The sequence below is a fragment of the Hetaerina americana genome, unplaced genomic scaffold (genome assembly GCF_022747635.1).
Source record: "Hetaerina americana unplaced genomic scaffold, ioHetAmer1.1.p SCAF_12, whole genome shotgun sequence".
Taxonomy (NCBI): domain Eukaryota; kingdom Metazoa; phylum Arthropoda; class Insecta; order Odonata; family Calopterygidae; genus Hetaerina; species Hetaerina americana.
In genome coordinates this window covers 32,364,940-32,381,506 of record NW_027286292.1, presented here as the reverse complement: position 1 = coordinate 32,381,506, position 16,567 = coordinate 32,364,940, and the positions used below count along the sequence as shown (strand labels likewise).

General features: G+C 37.7%; 1 protein-coding gene across 5 annotated transcripts in view; it reads left to right on the top strand.

Annotated features, from left to right (window-relative positions):
* Positions 1–16,567, top strand: part of Ssdp (Sequence-specific single-stranded DNA-binding protein) — a 155,624-nt gene that overhangs the window by 87,492 nt on the left and 51,565 nt on the right. For all 5 annotated transcript variants that reach the window (XM_071582872.1, XM_071582873.1, XM_071582871.1 and 2 more), the window contains exon 8: positions 15,705–15,782. In XM_071582872.1, the coding sequence (XP_071438973.1) occupies positions 15,705–15,782 (78 nt within the window). The remainder of the gene's footprint in view (positions 1–15,704; positions 15,783–16,567) is intronic.

Below are 16,567 nucleotides of genomic sequence, written 5' to 3'. Positions count from 1 at the left end.
GAGTGTTTTTGTACTGTCATTTCTCGTTGCCATTTCCTGTGTGACAATCTCTCTCTATTTATGTTAAAATATTGGAAATTTTGTTGTTTAATTTTATATAATTTTCACATTTTTTACGCTTCTTGATGATTTTAGTCCTAGGACATCAAACTTGTCTGTTTCGTGTGCGAGTGATAAGAATATACGTGCATTTTAGAAATATTTTATTCAAATTTTTTCTCGTGTCCTATCCATACTTGGCTTCAAAGAAAATTGGGACTTCATAAAAATTATATAGCCAGTGGTGTCATTATCGTCATTTCCAATTAGGTGTGGACTTAATATCCATCACAAAATCATTATTTTTATAATTCAACGGCATTTAGGAGTGTAGTTGGGTGATATCGCCCATCAAGTAAGGCCTTGCTCGGGTTATGTAGCTTCTCCTTTTTGGGCATTAAGAAAAGGGAACTCACTCCTACCGTAGCATCATCGGTACCCCTCCCTCAAAGGAGGTGTCGAAGTCTGTGCCTCTCCTACTTCCCCTCCCCATTCATGCTCAATCATGAGGTCCGTCGATCGGCCGGCTATCCAGCGCGGACTCGGCCTGACTATTGTTCTTCAGAGCATACTTCATCCCCATTCCATCTCCTTGTTTTACTCCCCTTGGAGCGGCGTCTTCCAATCCGGGGCCGTGTTTGCCAGTCTGCGTAAGGCACAAGGCGCTCCATCCTTTTGAGGAGGGAGTAAGGGATATGGCGTAAGGATTAAGTTCTGAAACTGATATTCATTTAATCATTCGTGGTATTCCTCTGAAAGGCAAACTAACTTCCTTCGCTGAGAGTCAAGTGAGTCTTTTTAGACTCATTCAGGGAAAGGGTAATATGCTCTTCGGAAGATAAACAAAATTCCTGAAAGTCACATTACGTCTATTATCTAGGCATGGTGATATTGGCGTTTTTTTATAGCTGCGCGCAGGTAGCGCATGGCGGCGTCACCCATGTTCCATCCTGGAGGCGGCGGATAATTTTCTTTGGTAACCCGATCTCTACTAGAGGTGCTTTTTGGAGAGCACTTAGTGTGAGTTAGCCGTCCGTGGTATGGGATATTAAGCGGTGGGACCCTTGGCGCCTTTCGATAAGAGTAGGCAAATGCCAACGCCGGGTTTCTCTCCACCCTTTCTCCATTCCCATCTATCCCTAATGGCGCAAATGACCTCAGCTGTCGGTCGCCTCCCCTTAAAATACTACTACCACCACCCATATTCCTGGCGTTGTCACTATTTCGGTGCGGATTTTTCCAGCTACTAAGTTATTTAATTATTTTTGCGTGTCGCTTAATACCATGCGTTGGTTTCTTCAAACTTTCGAGAGATTCAAATTGAGAATTGTGCCATTTTCCTGGATATATTTTATGTTTTTCGTGAAAATGCTGTATTACTAAGCAAGCACAGCATAGAACACCGGTGTCTAACCGAAGGCAGACCATGCTTCATTCGGCACCTAGTGATTCATACCAGTGCGTACGACACCTCCCCCTTTAGGAAGAGGAAGCAACAGTGAAGAAGTTGCTTCCTCTGATTCGATGATGAATCAATTCAGCGTTTTCCCGAGGGTGTGGTTTGGTGTAAGAATCAACGTCTCGGCATGCCCTTACGCATTTGGGCACATGCATATTACATCCTTTAAAACAAAGTAATATGCCAATTGTTACTAGAACAACACGGGTTAGATTAATGGGTAACCGAGTAATGTCTGGCTCAGTACAACCACTCTTTATTGTCCAGCTGGACCCTAATTGTTTGATTCAAATCAGCAACTCTCCGCGAACAATCGTGTGAGATATTCTCTACAGATTGAAGCATCCTGGCTTCGCAGTCTTCACTGAAATGAGTCAGTTGCTCCAGGTACCTTTGCTTATATATTAGCCAATATTCACTTGGATATTTACACTTGTCAATTTCATATTGCGAGTGTTCAGTTTAATAGTACTTTGTCTCATCTAGAAGTACACAACGTTTTTCCGGGTGAATGGAAATAAATTTGTTACTTAATTCATTGGGAAATGGGATCACATGATAAAGATTGTACTTCACATGATCCGTCAAAGGGGGTCGCATCACATAGGATAACACCTTGGACGTCATGAATACGTCGATGTCAATAGTTTTCAGCGAGGCACTCCCGTGCGTCAAACTTATGGGGGAAAGTTAGGATAAATCCTTGGGAATCTGGGTGTGAGTGGCTCTCATTGTCTCCAATATTTTGGCGGGATTTATTACCAGAGGTTGTGAAATGCCCTGATGCGCATTTATTACAGCCCTTTCCAGTATATCATTCACTTTGTAAGTCTCCGAGGGCCCTATTAAGTTGGACCGTTAACTTTTTTATCGCAATTTCGCTTATTTTTTCCAATTCCCTCTGACATTCAACGCCTTCCTCATCCAAATGGGCAGCTTGTCTCAGTAGATTATCCCATAATTTGTCTTCGTTCTGCTGAATTTAATTTACTGTTACGTTTACTGTATATAGGGTCGATTTTCCGACAACCATTTGTGCTTTAGCAATCAGCAGCATGTCCCCTTGCTCTCCCTCTAATTTTTCTATCTTTTCAGTGTATAATTCGCATCATTGTCGTCCAGGGTGCCGAAAAGGATAATACCAATTTCCCCGGCAATTTCCCTTCAAATGCTCCTCTCCTTGACTGTAAGGGTATTTCGTCTTTCCGGACTATGTGGTGAAGTACCAATCTCGATCTATCAATTTCCTTCAATATTAATGGGGAATAAGCAAGCAAAGAGGCACAATCCGTCGCATTGGTCCAAGATTGGTGACCTAGTGTTACGTATATGGCCTTGATTACTTCCACATACCCGAGTGTTTGATTGTATTAGTCTTCTAATTCTTCTAAATTTGCGTAATTGACTATCTTCCACTCGGATAAATACAGTTGAGCTTGACCCCTGTAGTCTTAGGTTAGTCCCGGGGCTTTCGTAATAGCAGTGAGGGTGAAATCTAAGTTCTTGGTCCAGGTGCAGGAGTATGGATAAGACGAATAGCTTCATCCCTTGCCCGTCGGTCATACTCCGATATAGTCAAAGAATCAGTTTGAGTTTATTCACATGAACTTTTGTATTTAGACGTTTTCTTTTTATAGTTACATTCACCCCCATCTACCTTAAGTACTACGAATGGCTCTATTCATTTAGAGGAGAGATTCCTCGATCATCCGCGCCTGACGCTCCATCAAATAATAGAACCTTGTCCCGTTCTTTAAACAAGTCAACGTTAACTCCCTCATCATTGTCCAATTTGTTTCTCTCCTTCCCTTGGGGGAGATTCTCTGTACCTTTCTGTTGGTACACCTGCGATCGCAAATTCAGCTTAAGACGAGTAATCGTCATATGTGTACCCCTTCTCACGTAGCTCCTTCTGCAGTCATCCTGGAAGGTTAGGTTTCCTTTCGAACATTATTTCATTAGGTGTCGAGTCGTCGTCGACCTCCGCCTCAGGCATCTCCCAGTCACCGACTGCCGGGCCATCTCCCCCGTTGACCTTATCCTTATCCACCCTCATTAAGGGCGTTATCCTTATCCACCCTCATTTGGATATCGCTCCGGTGATCCCTGCGCCGACGACCTGAATCATGGTGATTTAGTGTTCACTGAGTTCTCCCAGTGAATCATACCCGCGCATACCACATCGTAATATTAAATCGAACCCCACATTTCACGAAAGAAGGATTAACTAAATAACCACCATTTTCACCATGTGCCTTTATATACTCGTATCTGCGGCTTTTCGTCAGATTCGACTGTGAGCCATGGAAGTACAAAATATTAGTTGAGATGGATGCATAGTCCCCGACACATCGGCAATAATTTTCAACGTTTGGTGGAAGAAGTCCTCTAAGGAAGGTCGAATTCCCTTGTGTTAGCTAATACTCGATAATCGGGCGCTGTATGCCTCCTCAAATAACGACCTGTCATGGTAGACGAACTCAAGATGAACGATTTCATTCCAACGGCGAGCCGAACGATTCAATGGCCCGATTCTGATTTCCGGAAAGGGAGGACATTTTCTTCGTAGTTAATCGGCAGGTATTTGGTTTAAAGCGGGGGTGACGCTAGTTAGGCGGCAAGTTTGGTAAGGGAGGTGGGAGGGGTCGTCGTCGTCTCAAACGCTGAGTCAAGGGGTCCCTCCCTGTGCGTCATTTCGCACCCCCGCTTCCTCCCATTTCCATTCTCCTCGCACTCCACCTCGTTCGCCCTTTGCGCATGCCTTCCTCCAGCTCCCCGCGCCTCCTCCACACGACGTACCCTTCGACGGGCACAAGTGGCACTAGTGTATCGTTTCGCCTCGGAGCGGGCGGGAGCAGTTGGCCTTCGAGCGATGTCGCTGAGCCGGCCATCCTTCCAGCGGCGATGATGGAAATATGGGATGAAATGGAATATAATTTACTCTCGAGAAAAAAATTTACTTTTGACTGGTATCGATTGACATACTCAGGGTTGATTTTCGAAATGGAGACTGCCCAGGGACTGAGTTAACTGCGCCCTGCGTAGTACTTAATCTGTGCTACTGCAGGGCCTACCGAATTTTTTTAAATTGACCCTGTTCTCTTAAACATTAAAAATATTAATTAGCACACGTTTTGTAAACGGACGTTAGTAGCAAATAATATGGTTTGGGGAAAAGGTAATTGGAGAAATGTTTAGAGGAGTATGTTTCTGATAAAAGTATAATTTATTGTTATTTGTTGTAAAGAGTAACAATGGTAACAATTAAGATGAAGGAGCTGAGTTTACTGATAGACTAACTGAACTGAAGAAAAGAATCCGCTCAATTGCGAGAAATGTCGCTGTAGAAAATCATTTCCCGTAGAACAGTATTAAAACCCAGATCCCTTGATTTCTGGCCGGGTGATTTCGCCGGTTAAGCTCTGTTCGCCGAGTTTGATGTATTAGAAAATATTAACAAGACTCATTACTCAGTAACTAACACGGATGATGTAATCTGCAACAAATCTATGGATCCGGGTTGGAATCCCGATAGAAACGAAATATTTTGCCGGTTTGACATTTCCCGTGTTGGTGCGCGCAATAGCCGGTGACTTCGCATCGATTGTTTTCTATGCATTAATTCATTGAAAATCAGTCCTTGACGTGATGTAGACATTAAATTCAAAAATAAAAATCAGAATCGTTGTAGTTGCTACAAGTTAATCTGTGACCACATACTAAAATATTCTTCATTTCTCCAAGGGGTCTCAAGCGTTCAGTTTGAGAAACATTTGGCTGCTGAGATGATTCTTGAACTTTATTAATATCTGAATGCATCCGGTCGTCGCACTTAGGTTTTTAAAATTTTTATTCACATCTATTATGCATCAACGCTAAACTTTTAAGAAATGGCCGTTAGTATTTTTGTGAGTAAGTAAGTGGTGGGTATTGCAGAAATAATAATAGCTAATTACCATGCATGATGGGCATTTTTTATTTCAATGAATAGAACATTTGCTAGGCAGGTAGATACAGTTTTGTTTTGAGGAAGGAATTTATGCTATATCGTTGCCTTGCTGTGGTATACAGAAAAGCCCGTGGAATGGAAAGTCTCGAACGCATTAATTTGAATCTCCACGAAGTCGTCGATACGCCGGGATCTAATTGAAAATCGGAGGGATGCATGCCAATTGGAAGTCACGTACAAATTATTAATGATGTGTTCTTTTGAAAACGAAGAAATAGGAAACTCGTGAGCCTTTCTCCCAAGCACTCTTAAAGCAGTTCGTTGCTATTAAATCTCATGAACACATAATAAGTTTGGCGAAGTGAGAGTTAGAACGAGGAAAACGCGTGATAGTGTCTGAGATGTAAGAGAGTTACCGGTGAACGGGGATTATCCTAGTCTTCTTTCAAAGTATTTATGCGTTGATGGCGAAAGGCTAAAAAATGCGGAAAATTAACAAATGACGCAGCGTGGAGCGAGGGAACGGTTTATTTTCGAAGTACAAGTGTCCCGGGAAAGTGTTTCCTATTGCTTGTAGGAAAATATTGTGGAATGTGTATTTTGAACCCTGGCATCGGCTGAGAACTTGCTGGAAGCGGATTAACGGCTTCCTCTTAGTTAATGTAAAGTAGTTGGTGGATTGCTCCTTCCTATGCCATCTTACTAAATCTCACCTATGATTTCGACCTTTGACCAGAGAGGGATGAGATTCCACCGTGCATGTTGCTCTTATTTTCTCTTATTTCCCTGTTCTTGCGTGGTGGTTATTGGAAGTGAGAAATGGCCATTGTGAGATAAGTTGAGGGGATTGTGAAAACGCATTTGACGGAGGGGGTTATATTCGATGGCAGAGAACATGTGTAGGAATGCCATATTTGGTGATGGGCAACATATTTCAACGAAGCCTTACCCTGTACTTCGACTGCAGCTGTAGCCGGACACTCCTCTGGAGTGATCCTTCGGAAAGTAAATGAAGTCTAAGTGTGTCGTTCTTGTGGAGCGTTGCGGGTTCTGATGGTGTTTGTATGACGTGATCGATGGCATTATGTGTAACGAGAGAAAGGCGAGGTAAAAAGAGGTTATTACTTGCCAAATCATTGTAATCATGTCACCTGATCCGCTCCTCCATGTATTTACTATGTGATGAAATATCGACAGCGCAGTCAGCGGTCTTATTATACTTTCTGGTCACCCGATAGGAGCAAGGGAAGGGAGGGGTAAGATAAAGTAGACTTAAAAAACGGATGTGTATTAATATGGACATCAAACCATTCTACGAAGTGAAGCCTGAAAGTGTAAAGTATAAATGGATGTAGATAAAATAGATAGCTCTAGTAGTGGTATAGTAACTGTAATTTCCAGGTTTTTATTGTTTGTACTAGCATAGTCAAGCGAGTGGCTGTAACATGAGGAGTAATGCACCTGCAATTTTCGGTATTGACAGGAACAGTACACTCCTATTTCAAGATACTCATTAGGCCTTGACATCGCTCTTCTTTTTCAAGCAGCTCCCAAATAAAGCGATGCTCATTACGTGGCGCCTGCCGTCTTTTGAGCCTTAATAAAAATGGTCTTAAATTTCTTCTCTTACGTAACCTCCGAAATGGAATCCGTCAAATTCAGTAAGCGTCTGCATCGTTCCCTCAGGAAATTTGAACCTGAAATTAAGATTTCATGTGACAATGTGTTCTGGAGCTATTGAGAAAAAGAATTCCCATCATATTGGTGAGGCAGTGGTTCGGAAATGTGTGAATTGGAAGTGGAAAAGGTAACTTCAGCAGGAACCCGGATTTTGAACATACTGAGTGCTCTCCATCGCGTAGGAGCGATAATCAACTACGGCTAACGATATTGATTATTCAGTACACGGGTCAAAGAACTTTGGGAGATATTGTAGTGGGGTCATGGGGCAGTGGAAACTTAATCTATGGCGGGAGGGGTTGAAAATTTGCGACGAAACGTGATACGGCCGAGGGCGGGGACGTTAGAAAATGTCAAATGCCGGAAAGTTAATATTCGGAGAGTTCTGATGAATGCTTCTCCTGCAATGGCGCTTTTAAACGTGAATCTTGGAAAGTTACGAAATTTAGCCTCATCAGCCATTTAAGGTATCTTTCATTAGAAACTTGTTGACGGATTTGAAGTAAAATCCAGTTACCTTTATAGACATTTAATAATGGGAGGGAGTGTGCTTATTTAATTTATTGTACCTTTTTAAATTATGCATAAAATGTTTTTTTGTTTGTGCATAAAGAAATTTGGCTCGTTTCCCTCTTTCTGGTTTTAGTTTTCTGGAATTGTGTTATTCCAGACTTGTTTTTTCTAGCGGTTTGTTTGGCATATTGAATCCAATGGCTCGCCATTTTTTGATGTCATCGTCACCGTCATTTATTACCGCGTAAAAAATCTTTCTTACAGTGGAAAAACAATTTCACATGTTGTTGGTGTATTCCAATAAATATTCCAAACTGTCTTTAATCTTCTGAAAGTCAGCATAGCGAAATAGTTTACTATTGTAAACGTTAGTGGAGCGGTTATTAGTAGAAGTAGGTATTTAAAAAATTGATGTTTTTTCTAATGAATTCTGAGGCAAGTTTTTGCATTCATGGACATCATTTAAGCTAACATTGGCACTAAACCTTTCACCCACAATGTTGCATTGGCAATTTTCGACTCTTTAAGGACAACGTTTAACTAGGTTTTCAGTCGATTGGTGGTTGTCCGAGAACAGCATTCCAAAACAGGTAACCAATTGCAGCGAATGCTTTTTTTATTTTTTAATAAATTTCAAGTAATATTTTCTGGAATACGATTGGATGACAAGTTAAAATAATTCTACCATCATCCTAATTACCTGGTTCGCAGATTCCTTTTTTGACAGATAAGGCCGAGTCGCTTTTTACTGCATCCTGTTAGTCTTCAGGCCTGGGGTTATCGAAGTTTCCTGGAATATTTTCGTAATTTGATAAAGTCTGAGAACATGTCGTCCTCTAAATTTAGAATCAATGCAACAGACATACATGTACTTGTGTGGTCATTTCATTCAAGAAAACCGGTGGTTGTTAAAACATTTTATTTGTGGAGCATAAACAGTTTTATTTCAATTAATAACAATGCTGTTATGCATAAAATGTATAGTGCTTTTCTATTACTTTCGAATAATGACACATTGAATGTATGTTTTTTTATTATTTTGACAAAACTAGAATATTTGTGTCTGACTTCAAGGAACTTGGTTTCGATTAATGTGGTCGGTAAATGAAATTGAATTCCCAGTACAAGTGTTAATGTAAATCAGCCATTTTGTATTAGAAGATACATATATGCAAAATAAATTTTTGGGACTTGCCAGAGAAAATTATAATTGCCAAAGGTGTATATTTCAAACCCTTAGGCTTACGGAGAAAAATATTTTACGCAAAACTTAAATTATTTCGTATGGTGCAGAGGTACCACTGAAGGTAGAAAAAAGTAGATATATTTTCAAAGGGAAGTGGAAAACTAGCAAACAGCATTGGTTAGTCCCCTAAAAGGTTTAGTATTTCCAAAACAATCAAGTTCATGGTATATCTTTTCCTTCTGTCAAATTCTTCGCCGTATAAATTATGACATATATGCGAGGTCTGTTCAAAAAGTATCACGACTTTTGTGGTTTTTCAAAAATTATTTATTTATTCATGAATATCTATTTTTCCCCTCGAAGTAATTCCCATTAGTTATTATATACTTATGCCAACGTTTTTTCCAATCCTCGAAGAACATCAAAAAATCATTTTTTGTAATCTTGTTCAGCTCCTCCTCCGATGCAGTATTAATCTCATAAATCGTAGCGTCCCGTCGTCCTTTCATGCCCTCCTTAGTTTCGGGAACAAGAAAAAGTCACTGGGGGCCAGATCTAGGGAATACGGTGGCTGCGGCATCATCAGTGTGTTGTTTTTGGCTTAATATTCGCGCACAAGTAACGATATGTGAGCAGGGGCGTTGTCATGGTGCAAAAGCCAATTTTTGTTCTTCCACAAATCCGGACGTTTGTGGCGGATTGCTTCGCGGAAATTGTGCATAACTTGCAGATAATTTTACTTCTTTACGGTTCTACCCTGTAGCAAGAACTCATCATGCACCACGCCCCTGCAATCAAAGAAAACTAAGCAAAACAGAGTCATTAGCAAGGTTGATGCGTTGCTGGTTTTGGTTGAAATTGAGCAATTTTGGTACGAATTTCGCGGCGATCCGTGTCATGCCTATATCATTGGTAAAAAACGAATGGCACGAGCCAATCGATATGTTTAGGTCCACAGCAACTTCCCTTACGGTGATTCGACGATTGGCCAATACTATTTTCTTCACTTCATCAATGTTTTCGTCTGTTGTTGACGTGCTCGGGCGTCTGGCGCGCTCTTCGTCGTTCACATCCTCTCGGCCCTCTGAGAACATTTTGTACCTCCGATAAACGTTGCTTCGGTCAAAGTTAGCTTCTCCATATGCCACAGTCGACATTCGGAATGCATCCGGGCACTTAATTTCGTTTTTCACACAAAATTTGATACAGATTCTTTGGTCCATTTTTTTGGAGCAGTCAAAAATCGAAGACGATCAGAACACGTCCCAGCAAAACAGCTGTCAAAAATTAACGGAACATTCAAAATGGCGGAACTTTTCGGCATAAGGGAGAGACAGTAGTACCATACATAACGCCACAACAAAATCAAAAAACGAAATATGCGTAACGCGCGGAAATTCAAATTTCGCGATACTTTTTGGACAGACCTCGTATGTAACCGGCATAATATTGACTGGTCGTACTTTTGCATAACTAATACCCATGAAAATCAAATAAAGATATGAAATTCTGGCCAAGGATGTAGCCATTAATTTGCTTTTAATGGTATTGTCCGACTGGTTGAAGTCAAATTTATGCAATTACTGCCCTTTTTTTCTGGGAACATTTTTCATTCTAATTCTTTTACTTTCTCGTATGTTGCCTATTATATGTTATTAAAAAGTGGGGAATTTCTTTTGTTTTTAAATCTGTTAAGTCGTAGAGTTAACCAGTAAGGAATTAGTTAGCCACTGTTATTGTTAGGCTTTGGGAAGGCAAACAGTAGTAAGCTCATTTCAATCTTACTTGCATTTAGTAAAATATTCGAGGTAGCAGTATTTCACCAATTAAGAATTTTCTGCTATTGGAAAGAATTCTTTGGTTACCAGTATGGATTAAAAAAGGGAAGGCTACTCTTCATTGAACTAGGAAATAAATAGATAGCATCATCATGGAACTTGGCGAAAGGGAGATGTTTTTGTGGCTTTTTTGGGACGTATATACAACATAAGATGGTCTGCACGTACACAGCATTATTTCAAAACAATTTCGTTTAGCAATGAGAGGAATTCCTTTGAGAGACTTGTAGGAAGTCATTTTGATAACTGTTGTATTGAATATTTGGAGTATTTAGGTATTAAGATCTGTGCTTTCTGGTTACATACCTCCCAAGTTATAAATTTGATGTTCATCATAATGATACTAGACACTTGAGTTTATTACTCACTAAAAGTCAGAACACTCCAATCACATTTTCCAAAGGCAAAGGATGTGTGCACTCTACAATTTAGCTGTTTTTAGCCAACTGTGAGAAATGAAAATGATAAAAAGTTCTTCAGAAAAAATATTGAAGCATTAAACCTCTCTGTGTTCCTTTAATCATAATTTTTCCTATTCCTTGCCTGACCCTCCAGCCTGGACAGATGGACCTCTCGACTCCAATGTTGATAGACAAAGGACAAGTTTTCTCCTTATTTCCCATATTTATGAGCGACTAAGTTTATTGCAATGTATTTTGTCTATGTTATGTATGTAATTCAGTGAATTCTATGCAATTGCATTGATCTCTTTAATAAACTTTGTTATATTCTTTAATATATTGTTTATTTTATTGTTTAGAGGAATGGGAGTTTACACTTGCTGTATTCCTAGTTCTTTAAATGGTAAAAACAATACTGCAGTTAGTTATTGATGAGAGTGCTACTTGTGTTAGTTTATTTGAGCTGAAAATTAACCAAATAGAACTGAAAGTGCTAAAGATATGGTATCTCATTAATATTGTTATAAATAAGGAATGGAATTAACTGTCTTCAAAGTTGTCGATTCACCATGCATCCACTCTCTAGAAGGGGTGATTTGTTTCCTTGTAAAATCGCCACACAGGCAGCGGGAAACTTTCACAGGAAATGCCTGTCATCGCATGGAGATGGCAATGGCATTTCCATAGAAAGCTAACTAATATGCCAAATGTGCGAGTGGCTCTTCAAAGGGCACACCATAAACTAAATTCATTTGGCAGTTTGAAACATAAACTTACCCCATCTTGTTGTAATTCCAAAATGTAACTGGGATTCAAACATTGTTTAATATAATATTCTGTAAATTGTGAAAATGAGTCGGTCACTTTCAATTGTCCCTGGAGAGGATATTAGGATATATTAAAATCTGAGCAAGTTGCTCAAAATTTGCTTTAAGCAATCATCTAAAATCCTTTTTCTCTCATTTTTTATTTTCATTTGCAAAAATATGTTGTTACCTTTTCAGCTTCAATGAAATCTGATTGTAATTTTTTTTTGTCACCAAGTTCTTATGAAGTGTATCTGAGGGTATGCAAAATGTTCTCACAAATAGCTCAGGTTCTTGCAGCGTGTGATTGGTCTAGTTGGTTTGGAGTGAATTAAATTTGGCAGCTCTCAAGATTTTTGTTGGTGAATTTTTGTGTAATAATTTGATAGTTTTCAACTTAAAGGTAATTGCGGTAGGGGAGGAATAAATCGAACTAATGACCTCACCATAATTAAATTTTGGAATCTGAAAATATCAGAATTTGAATGAAGAACATTTGGCTCAGCTAGAGGGGGCCCCAACCATCAAAGCCAAAGAATACAAAAAGTGAAAAAGATTTTCAGGTGGCATTAGCCCTCAGTTCGTAAGCCCATGCACACCTAATGCCTCAGATTCCAAAACTTGGCATTTTCTGCCTTTGTATTTAATAAAGCCCTAGCATTGAGCTATCAAAAATTCATGTTAATATTGTTTTTTTTTGTGAAGGGTATGTATTCTAGCCATTGTCTATAATGAATATAAAGTTATTGAATGTGTTTAGTGTTGCATTTCTTTACTTAGCATCCTTCTTTTGCTAGATTATTATCTTTAAAGCTCCGTTTTGGTAATTAATATTTTGCGTCGTAATTATATATATATATATATATATATACACATATATATACATATATATATATACACATATATATACATATATATACATATATATACATATATATACACATATATATACATATATATATACATATATATATACATATATATACACATATATATACACATATATATACATATATATACATATATATATACATATATATATACATATATATATACATATATACATATATATATATATATATATATATATATATATACATATATATATATATATATATATATATATATATATATATATATATATATATATATATATATATAAATATGTATGACTGTAATAATATTCAGCCATTGGTTGAGCTTGGATTCAAGAGTCTTGATTTTGTTGGAGAATATTGACTTGTTGGTGGCCTTACGATATAGTCACAGCTCAATCAATCTTCTCCTTGGCTGTACACTCTTTTAGAATGAGATTTTGCAAAAATAGTGGACTGTAAATTTTGTAGCAAAATATTTTGCCTCTAATTTGTGTATGTGTCAATTATTGACAAAGTTTTGCCAAGCACAAATAGTCAGAACCTCATGAGGGGATTGCCTATAGAGACTTAAAAACTTAATTTTGAAAATGCGAGATGACTTAGATTTAATATTAAATTTTCTGCTGAACTCATCTCATTGTAGAGGAAACTAAATTTTTCTCCTTACCCTTGGTCTGTCGGTACGTACTTCACCATGGCACTAGCACTAGTGGATATTTTCCACTTTTATGTTAAAAATCATTTAAGTCTTCTAATCAAAGGCATCAGTAACTTATGAAAATAAGTTATACCTTGAAATTTACTAATTATGGAAAAAAATACTGGCTAAGAAGCTGTACGATTAATGCTATATCAAAAGTTAACATCAGCATAACTCTGATTTCCTCTACTGGGGGTTGTTTAACCTTGGTTTTTGGCATGTGAGACCATATATCCAAGATAATATTGGTTGAGCCCCATGAATTTTAACTGGATAAGTAATAAATATTTTTAATTGTGATCAAACGATCCATTGGTCTCAATCTAGGTTTCTTATATCCTTAGCTTTGGCTGCCAAGATGTGAATCCCTGTCAATAGGATTTCTGATTCATAACGAAGACATTATATTTCTCCTGTAATTTCCTATTAGCATTTTGCACCCTTTGTACCTGTCATGGAAACTGTACTGCATCCATTCTTGCGACAATGGATATTGCAATACTTATGCTAGCAGATGCCACCAGGTCGATCGAGTCAATGGTTTTAGTAGATAGTGTTTAGGAGTGATAGAATAGATGTAATTGACTGTGGCTAGCGGTTCATTTTATGCTCTTTCAGAATTTATTTCTATCAGATCTCTTCATGCTAGTAATTTAAATCGATGTATTATCAGATGTGTGTTTTTCTCAGCTGTACAGTTAGCTGATTCTGGGAGTTTAATTTAGAAACCTTAACCCTTAACAGATGAAATCTCTGAAATTTTCTAAGATTTACAAAATTGTATGGAAGGAAATGAATTGGACTGAGTGAATCGTAACTGAGTGAGTGACACAAGTTTGTGTCACATTCGTATTTTACTCGCCCTCTGCCTGTCTTATTCAATATGCCATAGACATGAACTTCCAACTGGGAGGCTTTTGAGTGAACAACATGAAGTAGGATTTTTGTATGCTGTATTTTAAAAGTTTGCTGTCTGTAAGGGTTTTAGATTGAAGATACTGAAAACAGTTTTCCCCCTCTGATATGATGGAACCCTAGTGTGTTCATTGGAATGAGAGGTTACATGTCCTTTTGACCATTTTTAATTATTTATTCTCTCATTCCTTCCATTTTACAGAAGGTAATCACGGTTACCAGATTGAGGCAGAGAAGTGTTGTTTTCATTTATCAGGGATCTGTACGAAGCCTTTGTCAATTAGTAATCGTATTTCAACTCCTCTGTCATCTTAAAGTTTGTAACAACCACATGGTGGTCAGTAGCATTTTTGCTTTCATGACAAACAGTGCACTACACACTGGTTGATTAAATTAAGTTAAGCATTACAGGTGCCAGGAGGAAATACCATAAAACATTGTGTTTAAATTCTTTTCTCTATTGTGCTGATAAGAATTCCCCTTAAGAAAGGATGACATTTAATTGAGATTAACGAATAGAATTGATAGTGCCTATCCATCATTCCACTATATTGAAGGGAGTTGTACGAAATTTTATGATACAGAAGTAGATGAAATCCTGAAGGCTGAAAATATTTACTGTATCTACGTAATTCATCGTATTTGGATGTCTAGTACAGCTTCTGTTATGAATCTCTATAGTAATGTTTTTTACTGATTAAATGAGGGCTTTTTTTTATGATTTTTTATTCCAATAGCATTATCTTTGGAAGATTCTTTTCATTTTAATCCAGGTCTCATATCATTTCATTGCTAGTTAAAGAACATATTGGCTAATTCCAAGAAACTGCAGGAGATGCCGCCAGAGTAACTTGTAACAGAGTCATCTGGTAATATGCATTTCAATGCAAACATTTCAGCGTAAAAATCATTTGCCTTGAAGGGCGAATGATTTTTGCACTCTGAAATTGTTGCATTGAAAAACATATTGGCTATGTAACCAACCTACAGCTAAGAGAGGTATCAGCAAACCTATGGGTTTCAGTCTTGCTTATACTGAATGAGGGGGTAAATGTTTCATATATGTCATGTGACTCTTTTCAAAGGTAATTCTGATTTCTTGATTAATGGATACTTCAATATGGACATGAGACTATCAAAAGCTATAAGCTTAATATAATATATTTAAACCTTTAGGTGTTCAACACCTGAGAATTATTTTGTTTTGTGGTGAATTTTTTTCATTTTAATTTATTTGCATATCTTTTGAATGAAATTAATAATTTCAATCATTCAATTTAATAACATATCTGCATTAGGTAATTTCATGGTTGGTAAAAAATATTAAATATATTTTACAGCCATTTATGGGACCTAGATATCCAGCTGGACCAAGGCCAGGCGTTAGAATGCCACAAATTGGGAATGAATTCAATGGGGTAAGTACAAATGTTCATGTAAGTTTGCTAATTATGCTATGTGAACATGAGGAGGAAAATATCTAAATGAAGTATGAAATCTCACATGAAAAAGCTAAATCAGAGCCGTCCTTTGCACTTCCACAATAACTGTTCATGGGGATGTAATATTGGTTCAAATGAATGCTGTCATTCTTCTCATAATATTAAAAACAATTTTCATGCATGTTCAGTATGAGTCTCTATGCAATGATATTTATGGCAATAAATGGCATAATTTTATTTTTAATTAATTCCTCCCTTAGGGGATAAACCTATGTATTCAGATTGGCTTGCTTCTTTTCATCAATTTTAAGTGCACAAATTCTATTAAGAATATAATGTTTTATTGTAATTTTTATTTCATTGCCACATAGTAATTGAACAGGATAAATAGAAGGGGTTTGTTGTGTACTCATTGTGACTACAGCCTAGAAATTGTTGAAGACCAGAAATGGATGATTATTTCAAGCACAAAGCTGTTACTGAGTAAATGAGGGCTTGGTTTTTTACAGTCACTCTTCACTGATATTCATTTAACTCACACTTATGGTTTGATTTTATTGTCTAAGAAGCAATGGCTGATTCTTGAAGTATGAAAACGGTTTTAATTGAAGGCTTGATTGAGGTCAACTATTTAAGTTCTATTATGATTTAATATCGTTTTATTAGTCCCATCAAAATTTTATTTTATATGAATGAATTCGTAATGAAAGTAAATATGCCTGCCCAACTTCATATTCTCATCATAAAGATAAGGGGATGTC